Source organism: Labrus bergylta, chromosome 2 (genome assembly GCF_963930695.1).
Source record: "Labrus bergylta chromosome 2, fLabBer1.1, whole genome shotgun sequence".
NCBI classification, from domain to species: domain Eukaryota; kingdom Metazoa; phylum Chordata; class Actinopteri; order Labriformes; family Labridae; genus Labrus; species Labrus bergylta.
The window spans coordinates 22,287,524-22,305,785 of record NC_089196.1 but is presented as its reverse complement, the minus strand read 5'-3'; the positions used below and the strand labels follow the sequence as shown (position 1 = coordinate 22,305,785).

The 18,262-nt window shown below is 42.1% G+C and overlaps 1 protein-coding gene across 5 annotated transcripts in view; it reads left to right on the top strand.

Moving 5' to 3' along the window:
- The window catches only part of LOC109991580 (rho guanine nucleotide exchange factor 28-like), a 41,091-nt gene that overhangs the window by 14,691 nt on the left and 8,138 nt on the right, over nt 1-18,262 (top strand). For 2 of the 5 annotated variants that reach the window (XM_065948985.1, XM_065948989.1), the window contains exons 11-23: nt 7,261-7,382; nt 7,555-7,940; nt 8,742-8,916; nt 9,811-9,922; nt 11,127-11,169; nt 12,017-12,106; nt 12,726-12,849; nt 13,625-13,769; nt 14,040-14,095; nt 16,567-16,624; nt 17,169-17,295; nt 17,556-17,686; nt 17,798-17,938. In XM_065948985.1, coding sequence (XP_065805057.1) covers nt 7,261-7,382; nt 7,555-7,940; nt 8,742-8,916; nt 9,811-9,922; nt 11,127-11,169; nt 12,017-12,106; nt 12,726-12,849; nt 13,625-13,769; nt 14,040-14,095; nt 16,567-16,624; nt 17,169-17,295; nt 17,556-17,686; nt 17,798-17,938 — 1,710 coding nt within the window. Of the gene's footprint in view, nt 1-1,257; nt 1,489-7,260; nt 7,383-7,554; nt 7,941-8,741; nt 8,917-9,810; nt 9,923-11,126; nt 11,170-12,016; nt 12,107-12,725; nt 12,850-13,624; nt 13,770-14,039; nt 14,096-16,566; nt 16,625-17,168; nt 17,296-17,555; nt 17,687-17,797; nt 17,939-18,262 lie in introns of those variants that run through there. The other 3 variants (XM_065948999.1, XM_065949008.1, XM_065948993.1) reach the window with 3 other exon arrangements.

The following is an 18,262-nucleotide window of genomic DNA, read 5'->3' as shown; positions in this document are numbered from 1 at the left end:
GCTAGGTGACAACAGACGATGAGTTCAACACCAGAACAACGCTAACAAGAGTCTCCGACCCCGGCTGAGCGATCTAATTGGAGAACGGAAAAAAAGGATTAAACCCCACAAAGGCAGCATTAATGTTCACCATTACATTGCCAATACCCCTTCCCATGCACACACACACTCACACACAAATACAGAAACTTCTTTCTATACTCTAAGTGTACTTCTGTATCCCGCCCATGCATACGTTCTCCCTACAGAAGCCTTTTCATCCCTTTTATTCTAGTTTGTATCACATTGCTTCATTTATGTGCATTTATAAACCCAGTGTGCCATTGTCTGATTAGTCTCTTAAAACCCCCTCAACCATCCCATTCTCTCACTTTTACCTCCTCTTTTACCAGCACATTTTTCCCTGCTGCTGCAAATGGGGCACTGTACTCCTGCAAGTTGGCAAGGGAGAGGCGGGGGGGGGGGGAGCGGGCGGGCGGAAGAAGAAAACTGCAGTGGCTCTCACTGCTGTCTCCATGGTGAGGCTGCTGACCTGGCAGTCTGTTTTCCTCCCCGAAATCCCCACCCTCCAAAACTCTCCCCCCCCCCCCGCCTGGCTTTGACATGCTAAAATATATAGAAAAAGGGAGCGAGGAAATGGAGTGATATGGGAGGACACTCTTGAGACGTGGCATCACACATGTTTTGGAATGAATGGTTTGTGCCTCAGAGTGTGTGTAGCCCCAGTGTTTCTCAGAGACAATCATGAACTCACAGGGTTAATGATTTCTCCTATATCTGAGACTCACCTCTACTTAGCTGTCTGCCCTCCTGTTTGTCTTCCATGTAGGCTCTGAAGTCACTCGTCTGTTTGACTTTTTTTTCCTCTCTCTCCCTCCTTCAGTCACTCTTTCCGGCCGTCAATACACTCCTCCCCCCCCTGCTCCTGTCAGCATGTGTTGATCTCTCCTCCCTCCTTCCGTACTGTGTGTGGTAGATGAGTGACTGAGGGGGGACACAGAAGGATTTTGAGACTTGTAGGTTGGCACACATTTGAGAAGAGAAGTCGTAGAGAGAAAGTTGTAAAAAGACAGAAAACTCAGAGAGAGAGAGAGAGAGAGAGAAGCAGAAGGAGAAGACAGGGTTCAGTCCCGGCTCTGTCCGACAGTTGGTACAAAGTTTTGGAAGGGGGAAGGGGTAGATTTAAGGGGGAGGGGTGGCTGGGGGAGACAGAAGGGAACATGCTGGCTCACTTCTGAAGTGTCAGAGTGTCTACAGTGCGCCTCTGGAAAGAAGTAGAAGAGTGAACACTGCAGCTTGTCGGCAGTCTGTGAGAAATGGATGCAAACTGAGGAACTGTTCACTTATTTATCACCCTGAGCTGTTTTGGATGAAGATTTTCTTTGAGATTACAAACCATGGATTCTGACTCTGACTCTCCTTTCAACTACTCTTGGCCGTCTTTTCCTAAGATGAGGATGCGCAGGAAGATGGGGAAAAAAGATAACAGTGAGTGGTTCAATAATTGATAGATACTTAAATTTGATTCCATATAGAAGTATCTTCTAATTTTTCTGTCTGACATGTGTCTCTGGAAGTAGCTATTGCAGTTGACAAGTTGACTATATTACAGATAGTCACATATTTGTGGATACAGTTATAGAGTGGACGGATTGTCAAAGTCAGAAAGACAAATGCACTCATACGGACTATGTAGTTTTCCCTTTCCAGTGACGAGGCTTTATCAAAAACATCCCCCCATGCAGACACAACTCAGCACTCACTGCAGAACAATACAGTTAAAATTAGACTGTTTTCCATTACACATTCTTATTCACAGGCCTCCTCTGCAGCAGCAAGTCAATCACAGTGAGATAACTGCATGTTTGCCGGTGATGTAACCTGATATCTGACAGTATGTTGGGGAATGTCAAATGTCCACTCGAGCCTGATTGAGTGTCTCACGGCTTTTCGACATCCTCAGGCTGCACTGTTGTTTGCATGAATGAAACCCGCTAAGAAGTTGTGGCCTCATGTGACTGCTGCACTCCATAAAGTGCAAGAGAGAGACCCAATGTTTTATATGTTACTTAATATACCAATGCTGAGGCACCTGTTGCTTTGAATCATTATCTGGTTTATTCACGTGTCAGTGAACTGTCCCAGGAGTAAGTTCAGTTTTTGCCACAGCTTATGACTTTTGCGAAACCCTTGTGCTTAAACTTGGAACACACATGTTTTTAGTTATATAATTAGTCATGGGAAAGCTGATGTGGATGCTTAAAATAGTGCAAAATAAAAAACTAGAGCAGTTAAAAAGTTCTTAGCTTATGTGCAAGTGACTATGTGGGAAGAGAGAGAGAGAGACACAGAGGGAGATCGAGTTACTGCCATGTCTGTGTCATGGCTCAACTCCAGCACTCTTTTCCTCATCTTTCCCCATAAACCTCTGCAAGATTATTCCTGTTATTGCTTTGTAATTCTGATTGACATTAGCACGTTTTATACACACTGTCTCTGTGTGCGCTATTCAGAAACCGAGAGTCTATTAAAAACCTACCGTATATTCTCAGAGTGGATTTAGAAACTCACAGAAGTCAAAATGGAGCAAAGTGGAGTGGCTCTGGTGTCACCGTGCACCTGCAAAGTGAAATGTGATTTCAGGTGTGCGGGAGCCACACGTTTATTTCTCCACTCAGAAGACCGATCGCCACTCTAGCTGGGTTTACCTCTCCCTGGATCTCTCTGGCTGTGTGTGACACGCTGAAATGTAAACACAACGGGAATGCACAATGTGATGCTTGGACCGGGATGTTTGACCGCAGGTGTCATAGCTCAGAGTGGGGTTTGTGGTTTTTGGTGGACAATTGTTTTAATGATTTAAACAGCCCTCTACGAGCACTGAAGTCAAATAATTACCTCTCCCATTTTTAGGAGCTAATAACAGCCGCTGTTGTGATTCTTTTAGACCCTGCTTGTTATTTTACTCCGCTCCTAATTTCGCCCAGCTCTCACCATGGTGACAACTGTTTAGTATGGTTCTTAAAAAGCAGCTTACATCATTGAAGAAGGGATAGCATGGACAAATAAATCAAACCTAGGTGTTTACACGATTAACAATTATAACTCTCTGTTTATCTTGAACTTATCTGGAACATATTTAGCACACAAGCAGCCTCCAAAGAGAGTAAACCCTGAGAAAGAGCCCTTGTGGCAGCCCTGCCTCCCCCCTCTCTCCATCCTGCCTTTCGCCGATCTCTCTCTCCCAGGGGTGTGCACGGGTTGAAGGGTCACTCTCTGTGTTTAACTGCCCTGGTCTGGAAACCTTGCAGTGACTGCTGTCTTTGTCTGGGTCCCTGCACAGCTCCTGCTCTTTCTTTTCTCTCTGCTGCTGCTGCAGGCTCTGCTACTGTATAGGGTTGGCTCTCGCTCAGGGACATGCTCTGAATATCACATCACTCAAAATATAACTTTTATCTTATACAAATAACTCCACATGCTGCGCTGCTTTCCTTAAAAACTTGTTTGAAATGGCAACCTGCAGACAGCATGCTCTGCGCTGTCGATAAGGACAGCTTCTCCTGCAGAAAGATTGATTCAGTGCGGCTGTAACTTGTCAGTAATATGAACTCCCTGCTTCTCTGTTATTCCCTAAGTTAACTGATGTTAAACACAGATCGCAGCGCCTGACAGTTATGTTCACTGAGGCAGTGTTTATGGGTCAGAGGTGTGCGAATGATCGGGCCTGTGGCAGCCAGCTGTGGCTTTGGACCTGGCCCAGAACCTTAACTATTAGTCCTGCCTGTCAAACTCCTTAAGTGGGCTTATATGAAACACTATCTGCTTTCAAACAGTAGTTTGACCCACAGCCAAGATCTGACCCTCAGTCTGGGTTTGATGTTGGGCTAAAAACTATTCCTACAATGCATAAAAGAAGGTCATAAAAGAAGGTCTAACATGCCTTTGTGCAGGTATTTTGGTTCTGGATTCAAGCTCATATGTGATTTAATGAAATAATCTTTTAACATGGAGGCAAGAACATCCAGAAGACGTCTAACAAAGGAAGAGCAGGTTGTAATGTTTATAGTGTGCCATTTTCTGCTGCATTAACTTATAGTATGCATACATCTCAGTTTGGGAGTATGATGCCGATAAAGAGATACTTCAGGATTGATGAGGAGAAGGATTTGTATACGCTGCACTCTATTCCATTGCATTTGATGTGGATGGAACAGGGGTCGTCTGGTGTCCTCATCAGTGTCTCCCTGTAGCCTCTCAGATTTATTAGACCGACTGCCTACAGGAAGCACGGCCAATTGTTGCTCTGATTTATTCTCTGCTACAACACTGGACTTCTGTCCCCCCCCCCTCTCTGCGGTGCTGGCAGCTTGGAAACTATGGATAAACTATGGATTTGTTTTAAGTTCTTGGTTTGATATCAGCTTGAGGGGCTTAGTCTGAAACACCAGTGCCAGAGACTTGTTATTGTACAGCTGGCATCGTTGCAGGATGGCTTGGCCAGCGCAAGGTGAGACTGTCATTAGGAACATGATGATGTAACTGAGCTAATGAGGCTGCCTCTCCTTGTTAGTGTGATGAGAACTGCTCTGTAGATATTAGCAGCTAATGTTGTTAGAAATTATAATTTTTCCCATTGAAAGCTAACCGGTTCATTCATGTTCATAGCAAAACTTCAGATTTATAAAACAGTGAGATGCTGAACGTAACCACAATCTGTATCTGGGAGCGTATTTAAAGGCTCCACTGGACCACTGAGTGGGAGTGAGTAGATTTATGAGTAGTTGGGGGGTAGGTAACTTGTAATTTGGTGATGTATTACCCTGAGTCCAGTTGATGACAGATGTTTGACCTGGATCTATCATATGCTTAAAAGATCAATGGTAAGTTAAAGAAAAGTTAGTGTTGGTTCCTCAAAGACCAAGGGTCTCTGTAAGAGGGATTTTTTTGTAGATGTTTTTAGTGTTAATGTTCCAAACCCTAAAAAAAAAAATGTTCTATGAAGAGACCGGAACATTCTCCATTGATTGCTAGACCAGAAGCCGTATAAATTAAGGAGTTTAAACGTTGCTCGAACAACATGCTGTTTTATGTTTCGTTGAAGTGATTTTGACAGCATTCAAATGTAGTCATCCACAAATAACCACACAGATTGCAGATGTAACACACAGGCCTGTGGGGTGCCGTGATAGGACACAGTTAGAGAGAGAGAACACAAACATGTAATGTACCACAACCACTGGTGAAAACAAACCTCCATCTGGACATTGACGTAAATCTTAACACCCCAAGCCTTTGACTTTCACAGTTCACTCACAGTTCATTCTTGACTTTAAAACAGCAGTCAAGTTCTCACAAAACAGCCAGCAGAGTGCTAATTTATTCTGCATATTTATGTAATAAGATAGGAACAGAACTTGCGGCTGATACTGCTTGCTGTTGTGCTGAATAGGAGAACATTTGAACACAAACACAGTCATGATGCATAGCTGCTAGCTACCTTGTAGGTCCTGTACGTCACAGGACAAAAATCTATAGCATTCCATTTGGATGATTTAATAGCAAAATGAGTGTACACATTTCATGTTTCACTACAGAGTAAACTCTAAAACATCTCAATTAAAAACCTACAACACAACTTATTTTAGAGGTGGCCATTGTTTATTTGACAGTTTGCACAAGAGAAATGAGATACAAATAAATCAAATATCTTTATTGATTTTGCAGGAACTTTTAAAGAGTATCTCTTCTCAAGTTCCCTGAAGTAGCTGCATCAGTTGATCTTGAAATGTAAATGTTAAAATTTCTTTTACATTGTTTTTCTGTGTTGGGTAACAGTTAGGTTTCAGAGTTTTGTTTTCACCTGGAAACAGCAGTTGTCAAAGCATCAGGCGGTTAGATCTGTTTTATACAAATAGATTTTTCTACATTTATTTTCGGTACTTATATTACTTGCATTCTTACTTATATTAAGCTCATGTTCAAATGTACGTCATATTCTATTCCGTCGGTATCAAATGAGCATTTACTTTCACTGATCGGGTTAATTGTATGTGCTTATTTACACAAGTATAGTACAAAGACACTCAGTACTTACAAACTAAATCCTGCATCAGTAGGAAACACGTTTTTTGGAGACCCCCCCCCCCCCCCCCCCCCCCATGTGATTTTGATACATTGTAAATGTTACTGAGATGGAATTTTTAATTTAATGCTCCTTTGAGGAGTTTTAAGCTGGCTATGAAACAGACTACAATAACAACTGGTGTCTTTTTATGACCTGCAAGCAAACAGGACCGTTTGCATTAAGACTGACTGTGTTTATATAATAATTTTAAATGTCTAAACCTGCTGCTGAGAGTAGGTGTCAGAAGAGGGAATGTATGGCGCTCTACATTTTATATAGCAGAGGTTGTATTTAAGCGACGTTTGTTGAAATAGAGGAGGATGAGATTTTTCTCAACGTACACTTCTTCAAAATCAGCAAAGACATGAGAGGTACCACTTTGTCCACAGGGGGCGCCAAAATCAACGCAAACCAAAAGTCCTTCACAGGAGCGGGGTAGCTTGTTTTAGCTTTGTATAACTGTTTATAGTTTACCATTATATTGCATCACATTGTGAAAAGAAGCTTCAGAGAGACTTGAAAAATTGCTCACTGGTTGATGTACGTCTTGCTGAAAGTAAAGTTTTTTTTACCTGTGTTGGTGCATATCTGTAGGTGGTTTTCTTACCCAATTACTTTCTACAAAGCTGTGTTGTGGAGAGGCTGTGTTTTTGTACAGAGCAACATCCCAGAGGGAGCTGTGTGTGTGTGTTTGGAGAGCAGGACTGTTTTCTCCTGTTTTAACAGCACACCAGGCTGCTGCTCACAGTAACTCTACTGTGTGGAAAGCGTTTCTCTCAATGCCACTGTGTGCTCACCGGGAGTGATTTCCACTCACCCTCTGCACTGAAGGCAGGGTGGGGATAAAAACATGCCTACAGATGCCCGCTCACAGCTCCATGCACACCAATTCACGTGTGTGTGCAAAGAGCCATTCAGACAGACACACACACACACACACACACACACACACACACTCATACAGAGACTCTTGGTCCTGAACAATGACATGCAACTGCCCAGGATGTGTACGTCACTTCCCTTGTTTGTGAGTTATTTGGTGTTGCTGTAGAAACCAAATGTAATATTGAAAAATCCACTCTCTGCCCATGCTTCCCACCCCCCATCCCCCAAACTCTCTCGCTCTCTTTCTGTAGAGAAAAGCCAGTCCATAGGGGAGAGCCAGGCCTCGTCCCCGACTCTGGCTGCCGCTTCCAGACTGTCAGCGATGATACATGGCAAAGACCAAGTGTTTGCCAACACCATGCTGGCGGACCAGGTGAGTGGACTGTTTCTTTTTTGTGCTGTGTTAGTCGAAATACAAGTTGAGAATCAGTTAAGTATTTGAGTACTTGCCTCCTACATAGTAAAATGTTCCTTTGCTGAAGCTTAAACCAGTCATTGGATTGATTCCTTATGCTTTCCTTTACTTTCTGACTTTTCTCCTCCAGCTTGGTGACGCTGACATTAAGTACCTCTCTCCAGGGGAGGAGGAGGAGGTCAGTCCTGTGTCCCACATTGGCAGCCCACTTTTGCACTCCTTCTCCATGACTCCCTGTGACTCAGGGAACTGCTCCCAGAATCGGCACTCATCCTCATCCCATAATGAGGAGAGGAGAATCCCAGGTCCTGGTCTGGAGAATCCCCGAGAACCTTCACCTCGCGTCCCGCCTCCCTCTCCCTTTGTTTCTTCCCCGTCTTTTCCTTCCTCTCCGCTGGCGTCCCCCTTTCGTTTTTTCGAGGGAGCACTTAGGCGTCAGACGCATTCGTGCCTGCCAGTTTCTCCTGCTTTTAATCGCAGAGGATGCAGCTTGACAGAGGCGAGTCGGGGCCTGAGGTAGGAGCTCAATTTCAGTTGTGATCAAATAAAAAATTCACAGTAAAGCGTTATTTTTTAATTTCTGATTCTTTTGTGACTGACTCAGAACTTGTTAAATGTCTATATATTAAGATGAGACAAACCAATAAGTATTGTCATTTTGTTTTAAAGCGCTAGAATCATTTCCATGTTACTAACACAAAGTAGAACAGCCAGGTATCATCGGCTTGGCCAAACAATGGCCGAGTTTGAGTAAAAGCACTTCTGACATTTTGTGCAGTGATAGTCCTTGAAGGTGGGAAAAAAAGTGACAGGAAGCCTCAACACAATCGAGCTGTTTGTGTTTTGAAGCTGCTGAACATTCCTTCCAGTGTTCTCACTGCTGTAAGAATTTTTCTTTGAGCACTGAAGCCGGCAAATGCTTCACTGCGCAAACCTAAGTATAGACGGTATGACTGTCTCGGACTGTCTTGCTTATCTGTGCTAAACTGTGAAGTTGGGCACGGAGTCAGAGCATTATCTTGTGGCGTGTCTGCAGAGTAAAATTTAAATCTGGACTCATCCTGATCAGATTATAGAGCAGTTGAATGCATCATGATCTTATTAATCGTGTATGGTTTAAAGATTGCTATCTGAATGTGTTAAAAACAGGATTCTGAACACACTGTTTATGTCTGAAACAGCACGAGACCTTTTAGCAGTCAGCAAGACCTGTAGAGCGTTTTGTTTGCTCCAGGTCTAATTTCAGTATGTAGATTGAAGAAGCAGCTATTGCTCTCTGAATTTAAGAGCTTGTGTCTGTATTTGTGTTTTTAAAAGTCCTAGTCTTGAGTGTGACAGTGGAGAAGAGGACATATTGGGGCATTCCTACCCCTGTTCATCTTTAAAGCAGCAGTCCATCTTGCGATCCAGCTCAGGAGAGGAGAGGGACTCTTTCGACACCTCACCAGACCTAAACTGCACACTCTCTGACAGCACACACAAGGCCACCAAGGTACACACTCTCGAAACATGTGCATAAGATGTCTAGAACATTGTTTTTTCCTTCATGCATGTGGAATCCTGTGTGCCATTAGATGATGTGTTCCCTTGTGTCTGAATGAAAGATTTCCCCTTTAGACAAGACATTTCAAAGTTTTGTTGTAGCAGATTGACACATTTTGTAAAATGATGATCTTGCTTGAAAGGCAACAACTTTTCAACGTCAGTCTTCAGTTGACTTATAAGTAGTGTCTTAGGGTCTGTTTAACAGATTTTTTTATTTTTATAGTTAAAATGCATCACAAGCACAACAACGTTAAGGACTGTAGCCGACAAAGCCTGCCTTACAACAGTTTGTAAGGGTTATTAGCCCAGACTTCCAGCAACTCAAAGATGTTAAAGAAAGATAAATGGAGTGGCTCTGTTATATGGATCCATACATTTTATTCATTCTGTATCCTATGGTTAAGAGTCATTTCCAGCTAGATCTTGACTTATTAATTTGGCCAGAGGCATGATGGCATGTCGTGGTCTGGCCTATCACAGTGACCAGGCTATTGTTTCTGTTTTGTACATCGCCAAAATATTATCCCGTTATCATGAGAAAACAAACTGTGGTATGTTGAGATAATGAGATGTATCTGTTATAATGGAAAAACCAGCTTTGTTATCCCAAGATGAGGAGAAAAATAAGCGGCGATCTCAAGAAAACAAGCAGCAGTGACTTGTTATCACAGGAAAACAGAGTCAATGATATGAATGGATGCATATCATCCACTGAGGGTTTCTGTACTGTCCTGCCCTGCAGCATTCTTACTATCGTCTCTGTTCCCAGGTTAGAAAAAAGTGACTTTCTGCTCAATGCTCTGCCTGATCTGTTATTTTTTATATCTGTTCTCTCATTCAGAACACGGATGAAGCCGAGGTTCGTCTGCGCTCCTACTCTTACTCCTCCCCCAAGGCGAAGCCGTCACGGCCGCTGCTAAACCGAGATGCAACCATCACTGACCTGGCAGAAGGTGGGTGAACTTTGACCCCTTTGCCCTGTGACCTTTCTGTTCCAGGAACCAGCTGAATGGACACATGTCTTACAGAGGGAGGACCACAGAGGTGTCATATTTCAGCGGAACCTCAATAAAGTATATGTGTGCTTAGACTCGGCTTCACCTCTCCTGTGTGTTTATAAGTACGTGGGAGTGCACACCATTAAGGCCATGCTCTGTCCTGTGTAGATGGAGCAATCAGCAGCAGCGGTCGTTCTCTACTTCAAGCGTTATCTCTCTCTAAATCCCTATCTCGCCTCAACCAAGTTAGTAAGTATGTTGACAGCGTCGAACAGCGAATGGAAGGCTGCAGGTTGGCCTCTGGTAAACCATCGGATAAGCTGCTGATAATCCAAAGCTGCAGCTATTAAAACGGGTTTGATTCAAAAGTATTTTTATACAGAAATGAGTGAAAACGTCTTCGGCAAGAGGGAGAAACCAAATGATTGTGCTGCATGTTTCCATGTGGAATGATTTTCCCAGATGATAATCTTGCTTTACAATGGTGTGTTTCTCACTGTGGCCCAAATTGTACAGCCTCATATATGTGTTTTGTTTTTGGTGGTGAGAGCAGCACTTAAAAATGCAAAGCTTAAACTACTGTCTCGTAGGAGAAGATAATTGTTATTATTATTTTGGATCGCTGGAAGATCAAAAGTGGAGCTTGATGTCATCACTTTGTCTGTCTTCTCAGTAAAATAGAAAACAATAGTCGCCAAACTCAACTCCACACAGATTTATATAATGACTGACAAGCAGGGGTCTGCATTGTTACCATTGTGTATTTTTAATATCCCAGGGCTTTGGAAAAATACTCTCTACTTAACTCCTGTAGATCATCTGAAGGAGGAGTGGTTTCTGCTCGGCGGGCTCTGCTTTGCTTCCATTTGGGTGCATACTCAGTTTCCCTCTTGGTTTGGATTTTCCATCTTTGGTGTCTTTTTCTGGTTTTTCAAAACAAAGCTCTCATGCCTTGTTTGTTCTTTCTCTGCGAGGGGTTTGCTGGATCTTGACTGTTTCAGGGATTCTTCAATTTGTTTCTAACTCAATTTTGATTGTGGATGGTGCTTTTTTTTTTTAATTCATTTGGCTGATTCACTTAGAACTGTAATGGTTGCAGTTTTATTGGCTTGTAATTTTGGTTTAGTCATTTTCCTGTGTTTGTTGTTCTGCCTTACAGAGTCGAGAGCATTCAGCCCGAGTGACACTCCCAAAGAAAAGAGGTAAACCTGTGTGTGATATCATGAGCTCAGCAATACGCTCATCTGTGCTTAACAATCATGATCACATGCACCACCACCCCTCCCCCCCCCCCTTTCTTTTTTTAGGCATCAGCTTAGAGTGGCCTACATGTTTGCATTTGTGCTTTTACATGTCTATTTCCAGTATTAAACTTGTGGTCAGAGTGTGCAGGATGTGACATACTTCCTGTTTCAAGACCAGAACACTCTCCGATTGCAACCTCAAAATAAACCCTGAGTAAACAATTAACCCCAAGGCTTTCCTGAACTTCAGACCTGAAAAACATCTCTTCAGTTCTAGATCACATCAGTTATACTGACAACATTTAGTTTTATCTTCTCTCATTGTAGATTTTACTTCTTCTGCACTGATTTAACATCACAGCTTTATAATATTACTGTGTGACAAAATGAGCTTTTTTCATTTCATAGAGGACACATTTCCATTTCATCATTTTATTCATCTCATTCGTTTATAATGCACTAACATATTTTGTTTGCTAATGACCATGCATCGCTAACAGAGGAGACACAATAGGTAATAATATTATCATATTAAATCATTAGATTATACTGTATAATTATAATACATCATATTGATACTACATTATTCACAACAACATGATGAAATTAACCAACCGTCTTTGTTGTTAAAAAGTTAGTATCAATCTTACAAAAATTGTGGATGCAGCCCCCTGCCTTGGCTAATCTATTGTTTACTAAAGAGAGATTGTAGATCTGAATCGTAGATGTCACACCGATTGATAACAGTTTCCTGATGAGCCGACAAACACAACAACCTGGTCTGAGGTGTGTTATATCCATGCAGGGTTTTGGGTTTCCGTAAGCGGGCCCAGTCAGCAGAGGAGGAGAGCAGCGCTTCACTCCAACATCTCACCCTCACAGAGTTCCTCAAAGAGTATGTTTTCACCCAGATGTCATCACAGCCATGCATGTGTGGCTTAACTCATTCTAACCCCGCCGTACAACCATCCCTGACTCATCCATTAACAACTTGGATTCTTTGCAGCTGTGATAAGTGAATCTTCAGAAGTAGATATAACATCTTAAATCCTATAAACATCTTTATGTTGGGTCGTAGTGTTGGTCTGATGTGATTTTGCATGTTTGTCTTCTTAACCTTCTGTCATTGTTGCCTTTCACATAGAATGTCCAGTATTACGACTAGCATACGAATCTGTCAAATGTTGACACATCATTATTTGCATCTTGTCAAGGTCATACTATAAATAGCATCTACTAGTGCATAATGACTTCCAAGCATGCCAAGCATGTTGTTAAGAGTAATAGTCTGCGGACCAGGGGGTCCTGGAAGACGTCTGGACATTCTTTCATTCCAGCATGACACAAATATTCCTGAGAGTTTTGCCCTTCTCTCTGTGTATTATAAAGTACTGAAGTAGTTATTAGTTTTATAACGACTGTGCATGTCAGGATTGAATGTGTCAGTCTTCCACAGGCTTAAATGATGAAGGACATATTGATGATTGCTGACTGAAATGTTCACACTGACACAGGATTGAGGACGAGGAGTGGGATAAATACATAATCCCGTCGAAGGTCGAGTCAGAGAAGTACAAAGTCAGCCGGACCTTCAGCTTCCTAAAGAGCAGAATGTCGAGCACACGTAACAAGACCAAGGTGAGGAAACACAATCGACTGTGCTTCAGTGGAATACATGATTCCTGTTGGCTAAGATTTTACCTACATGTTCAGGAAACATGACTGAGAAATGTATGCACCCAAACCCTAAACAAGTCCAATTTGAAGTCCTCCTAAAGAAACGCAGTAAAAGCTTTACTACCTCTCAAACGGACTGGGTCAGAATTCCTGTGCTGGGGATCCTTTGTCTGTGTGCACTGCCTTTATTTGGTGAGGGAGAAAATTCCCTCTCTTTCATGTCTTAGCAACGCAACCTGCTGAAAATATCCTCTTACATAATACGCATGTAAACCCCCCCGCTCCACACAGTGTGAGGACCCAAAACACATTCCATAGTATATTTTACATTTTATAGACACGTGTGCATGTGCTAAAGAACATGTTTTCATGTATGTTCAGACACGAGATCCACATGAACTGTCCAAAAACAAACACACACTCTTAGACTTCCTTGTAAAGTTGGATATGAAAATAAACACTGAACTATCACACACGTACACAGAGGAATCCCCCCTAATGCCCCCCTGAGGATAAAGCACCACAACAGCAGCCAGTCCCCGTGGACCTTAGCAAAGTAAACAGAAAGGCTCGCTGAGAGGCCCCTTTATCTCAGCTAACTCCACTTTAACAGGTGTGTTTTACCCTCTATCCTACTGCCGCACACAGTTATTTCTTCTTTGGAGGTTTATGTGATATTATCTGCAGTAAAAGTCTGCTAACTGAGGAAGTTTAAAAATGATGACTTGCATTTCAGGTGAAGGGAAAAGAGGTGAAGGAGGGAAAGGAGAAGTCTGGAGCCTCTAATGGACACCAGTTTGTGCCTGTGTCTCCATCTGGTCCTGCTCTCTGTGTGGCCTGTGATAAGTCTGTTTCTGGGAAGGAGCTGTTGCACTGCTCCAGTAAGTACTATACTGTCAGTGATGTTATTTTATGTGTGTGGTGGCTGAACTGTTTAGGGTTTGTGTAAATCTCATTGCACGTGTAGCCTTGATGTTTTGTTTAGCAGTAGACATGAAGTTGGTTTTCTTCCTCCCACAAAGCTAGCATGAATCCTGAGCAGCATGGCAGTTTGACAGCAATCTGGACATTGAATCCAGAAATGTGGTTATTGTGTTTATTTTCAGTCAAGTGATGGAATTAACCGAGATTTCACGTGTCTATGTTTGCAGACTGTTTCCTTAATGTCCATAAAAACTGTCGAGAGTCCGTTGCAGCTTGCGGCAAGGTAAGAACCGATATCACCCGCTTCATTGACCTCACACCAACAAGCAAGAATACTGAATGATTTCAGTCAAAGTTTGAACGGACAAATCTCTCCACAAACATTAAAAAACAGAGGTTTGTGACAATCTCTACTGAATGGGAACACTTTGTTTGATCTGTTTCTCATTATGCTGTGGATTACAACCAGATGCTCCCACTGTGTTGTGATTTGTAAGATATTTACAGGGGTTGAGTGTTAAATCTTGCAGCATTTCATGAGTCAAATTATCTCTTAAAATGTGCACTCAATTAAATATGGACACAGAGAAAAGTTTGCTTGTTATCTGTAGAGCTACTCTGTCCGTGAGAATATAACTGAAAGTATCATCACTGTTTTGACATTTATGACAGAGGTACTTCCACAGAAACATTGGGGGAATATAGGGGAAAATACAAAATCACCATTGTTTGAATGTGATATTTTCCAGGGCCTCTTTAATTATTTAAAACTCCATCCACTCATACCACTTAACTACCTCAATTATTTTAATTGTACATACTTTATTAATCCCAAAAGGAAGTTCTTGTGTCACACATAGGCCCGAAATACACACATGCTCAAACAGGACCTGTGGACATGCACTAGTGGAGAGATGTCAGAGTGGGACTGCTACACAGGGAGCCCACCAGAGATGCGTTGGGGTTCGGTGCCTTGCTTAAAGGCACCTTGGTAGTACTCAGAAGTGACCTGGCACCTCTAAAGCTACCAGACCAACTTCCATATTTTCGTCCGCACTGGGACTTGAACTGGTGACCTTCCGGTTCCCAACCCGAGTCTACACTGGCCTCACTGGATTTCCTCATTCAGTTATCCAGCAAAATAAACACGTCACACAGTAACTCTCAGGACCACGGCGTGATGTTGAGATTCTTTACTTATGAGCAGTGTCAAACTGAAAAGTACTTGTAAATATCACTTGTTGTACATAACTCCAATATTAGATAATCAAACCTACATACATGTCAATGTGCATGCTGGAACCCATGTGTGCCTATGAAACTGAGGCTAGCTTAGTCTTCACAACAAATTTCTCATCACATCCAGTATTAACATAAATCTTACAAAAGAATGAGCTTATATCAAAGATAAACTATATTGTAATATGCAAACTTACAGGTAATGCCTTCTCAAGGGCTATGAAAGAAGGGTGGCAAAGGATGAGCAGACATCAGCTCCACTTTTTGCCATTTTTAGGTTAATTTCCTGTCACACAGGAACTAGAAAGTCAATGCCAAAACACTGCACTACGATAGATGACCAACAGGAGTCGGCAAAAAACACTGAATAACTGGCAGGGCCAGAACAGAGTCCCTACAGACTGAGCCCCTTAAATGATTTACAATAATTCTCATTGCCTTGTGGAGTTGTCTTGTACATACAAAAGTTATGTTTTGTATAACTTTTGTATTCAAGTAAAGCAAGTTATGTGTGCATTCAGTGATTCTCATTAAAACATATAATGTTAGTCCTTGACATCCAAAAACAAGTATCTTTGTACTCATGTTGTCACCATACTGCTGTTTTGAATAATTATGCACTGACTGTTTACATAAATGTTTACCAGCTTGTCGCCTTTCTAGCTGCCTTTTTTGATCACTTTTCAACGTTTCTCTTGTAAATGCCATGAACTAGCATCAAACCTCAACACGCGAACTTACCTATATGCCCATGCACCTTTTGCACAAGCATAACGCATACCATATTAGACAGGGACAAACTTAGCACTGCATAGCACCTTTCAAAAACACCACGTGTTGCCTTTAAAGTACACAATCAACCCTTACTGAACTGAAATGTTAGGGTACACTTCCATGGCCCTGGCACAGTTGGAAGAGGTGTATAAACATGCACGGTACAGGAACCTGGACCTAGTGTAAGCAAGTCCCTGAAATTACTTTCACAAATGAAGCTCTTTGCTAGACATTATAAATCCAATTAGTTTAAATATCATATTGGGGATTAGTTAAAATCCTTCTAAGGGAATGTAAAAAATGTGTTACCGCCACTTGAGCATGTCCTTTAGAATGAAACGCAAGCTGTGTGGCGGCATCAGCCACATTTCAAATCCTGATTTTATTGCTGGCCTTTCCCTATGATATTCTCTGTTTCCTGTCACACTCTGCTGTGCTGTCTAATGAAGGCAACATGCCTACATGCCAAAACAAAGAAATAAATCGGCTATTGAAGAGAGACAGGCTGAGAGCAACAGGATATAGCATGAAGAGTCAAATTCCAACATCTAGCAAAGGAGCTCATGGATCATGTTGAACATCACTCATGGAACATGTTTATAACTAAGGGTCTAAGGGGGTCTCTTTAATGTTTTCCTCTGGGCATAAATTGTCTCTAGTATTGACTGTAGGTTGTACTCCAAGCACAAGAATGCTATGATTTACAGCTGTTGATTGTAATATGATTATGTCTCTTCTCAGAAGCAGCAGGAGAGGAATGCAGTGCTGATGAAAAGCAAGACTTTGTCTCTCCCACAGAGTGAGTCAGAAATTACGGCATGCCCCCCCCCCTCCCGTGCAGTCCTCCCTCTGTTGTCTATTAATTAACTTTTTACCTGTCCTCCTTTCTTCTCCAGTAGTAGATTGAGAAGGCCTCACCACCTTATCCCCACTGTCCCCTCTTTCATGTTTTTCTTTCCCTGGTAAAAAGTTAAATTTTAATCCTTCTCAGTGGGGGATCTGGCCTGGATTGTATCTATGCGTGTTGTGGTTGTGCCTGAGTGTTTATCTCACAGTTTGTCATTTTTCTTTTCAATGTGAAACTTTGAAGGTGTCAAGGTCAACACGATCGGCTTAAATTACTACAACACATTGTCACATTTGTAGGCAACACACCCAGTTAAAGACTGACAAAACAAAACAGACCACCTCATAGCTTTATAATCCAGTTAGTGTTTCATTCAGTGACTACACGGACGTATAAATGAAGCTTTTCAACACAAAACAGACATTTGAAGTATTTGTTTGTAGGATTGGTAAGACGCCAAGAAGTGACTGAATCCTTTTCCTGCTCTTTGTTCCAGACTCTGTGAAAGACAATACTTCCACCTCCATTTTCTCCTCTTCCTCTACACTTCCTACAATGACCAAAGAGAAGAGAGACCCCACCGCCCCCCTCTCCAAAAGCCTCTCCATCTCTATAGACAGCAGGTACTTTTAAAACTATTTACTTCTACTATACATCACCCAATGGAACAGAATGATATTAATCAGAGTTTTTGTTTGTGTTCATGTTCATTAGACAGAGTGTAAAATTGAATTTCCCCTTGTGGGATTAATAAAGGATGAATTATTATTGAGGTGGGACTACACCACAAAACTGATGAATTAATTTAGATTTGTATCTCTGCATTTTGTGGGGAACAATAACTACCTACAAATGGGTCTTAACTTCTTTATTTTCTGTACAGGCGGCTCAGTGATGCAGCAGCTCAGGACACTGAGTGCAGTGTGACAGTTTGCTCTAACAGCTCATTATCTGATGAGGGAACTCCGGTCACGGCGACCGCCCCGTCAACTGAGCCACCAATCACCACACAGGGTGAGGAAGACAAACGTACACTATAACCAGTCATACCTATAACATTCAACATATACTGCTGGGTGGATATGATTAAGACAAAAGCTGAGGTTTCTTTTTTTTATGCTGCAGATGCTGTTGATGCCTCACTACTGAGTGACCTGTCTGCTGACCTGCTGGGACTTGAGGTTGAGTCGTGGAGTCTGGCCGTCAGTCCGGAGTTTTGCAGGCTTCACGACAGACGAACCATCAAACGGCAGGATGTTATTTATGGTGGGAGGATTCTTCTTTATCTAGTGTTATTTATGAACAATATGCATGACGATAACCTTGTCGAGACCCCCACAAAACTCTCTGTCGGGACCCCCTCAAAACCTTTTTGGAGTTTTTTTAATGGAAGTTTTAAAGGTGCAGTTATAAGCCATTATTCCATTAGTTTCACTTGTATTCAGCAGAACATCACTTTTAAATTGCTCTCACACATACACAAAACTCCTGAAATGTCATGTGACAGAAAAGACAGCCACATTCTTCTACCTGTCTTTACCCGTGCCTTTCTCCTTCAAGCCCCCAAGTAATGTGTTTTTTTTTTTTTTT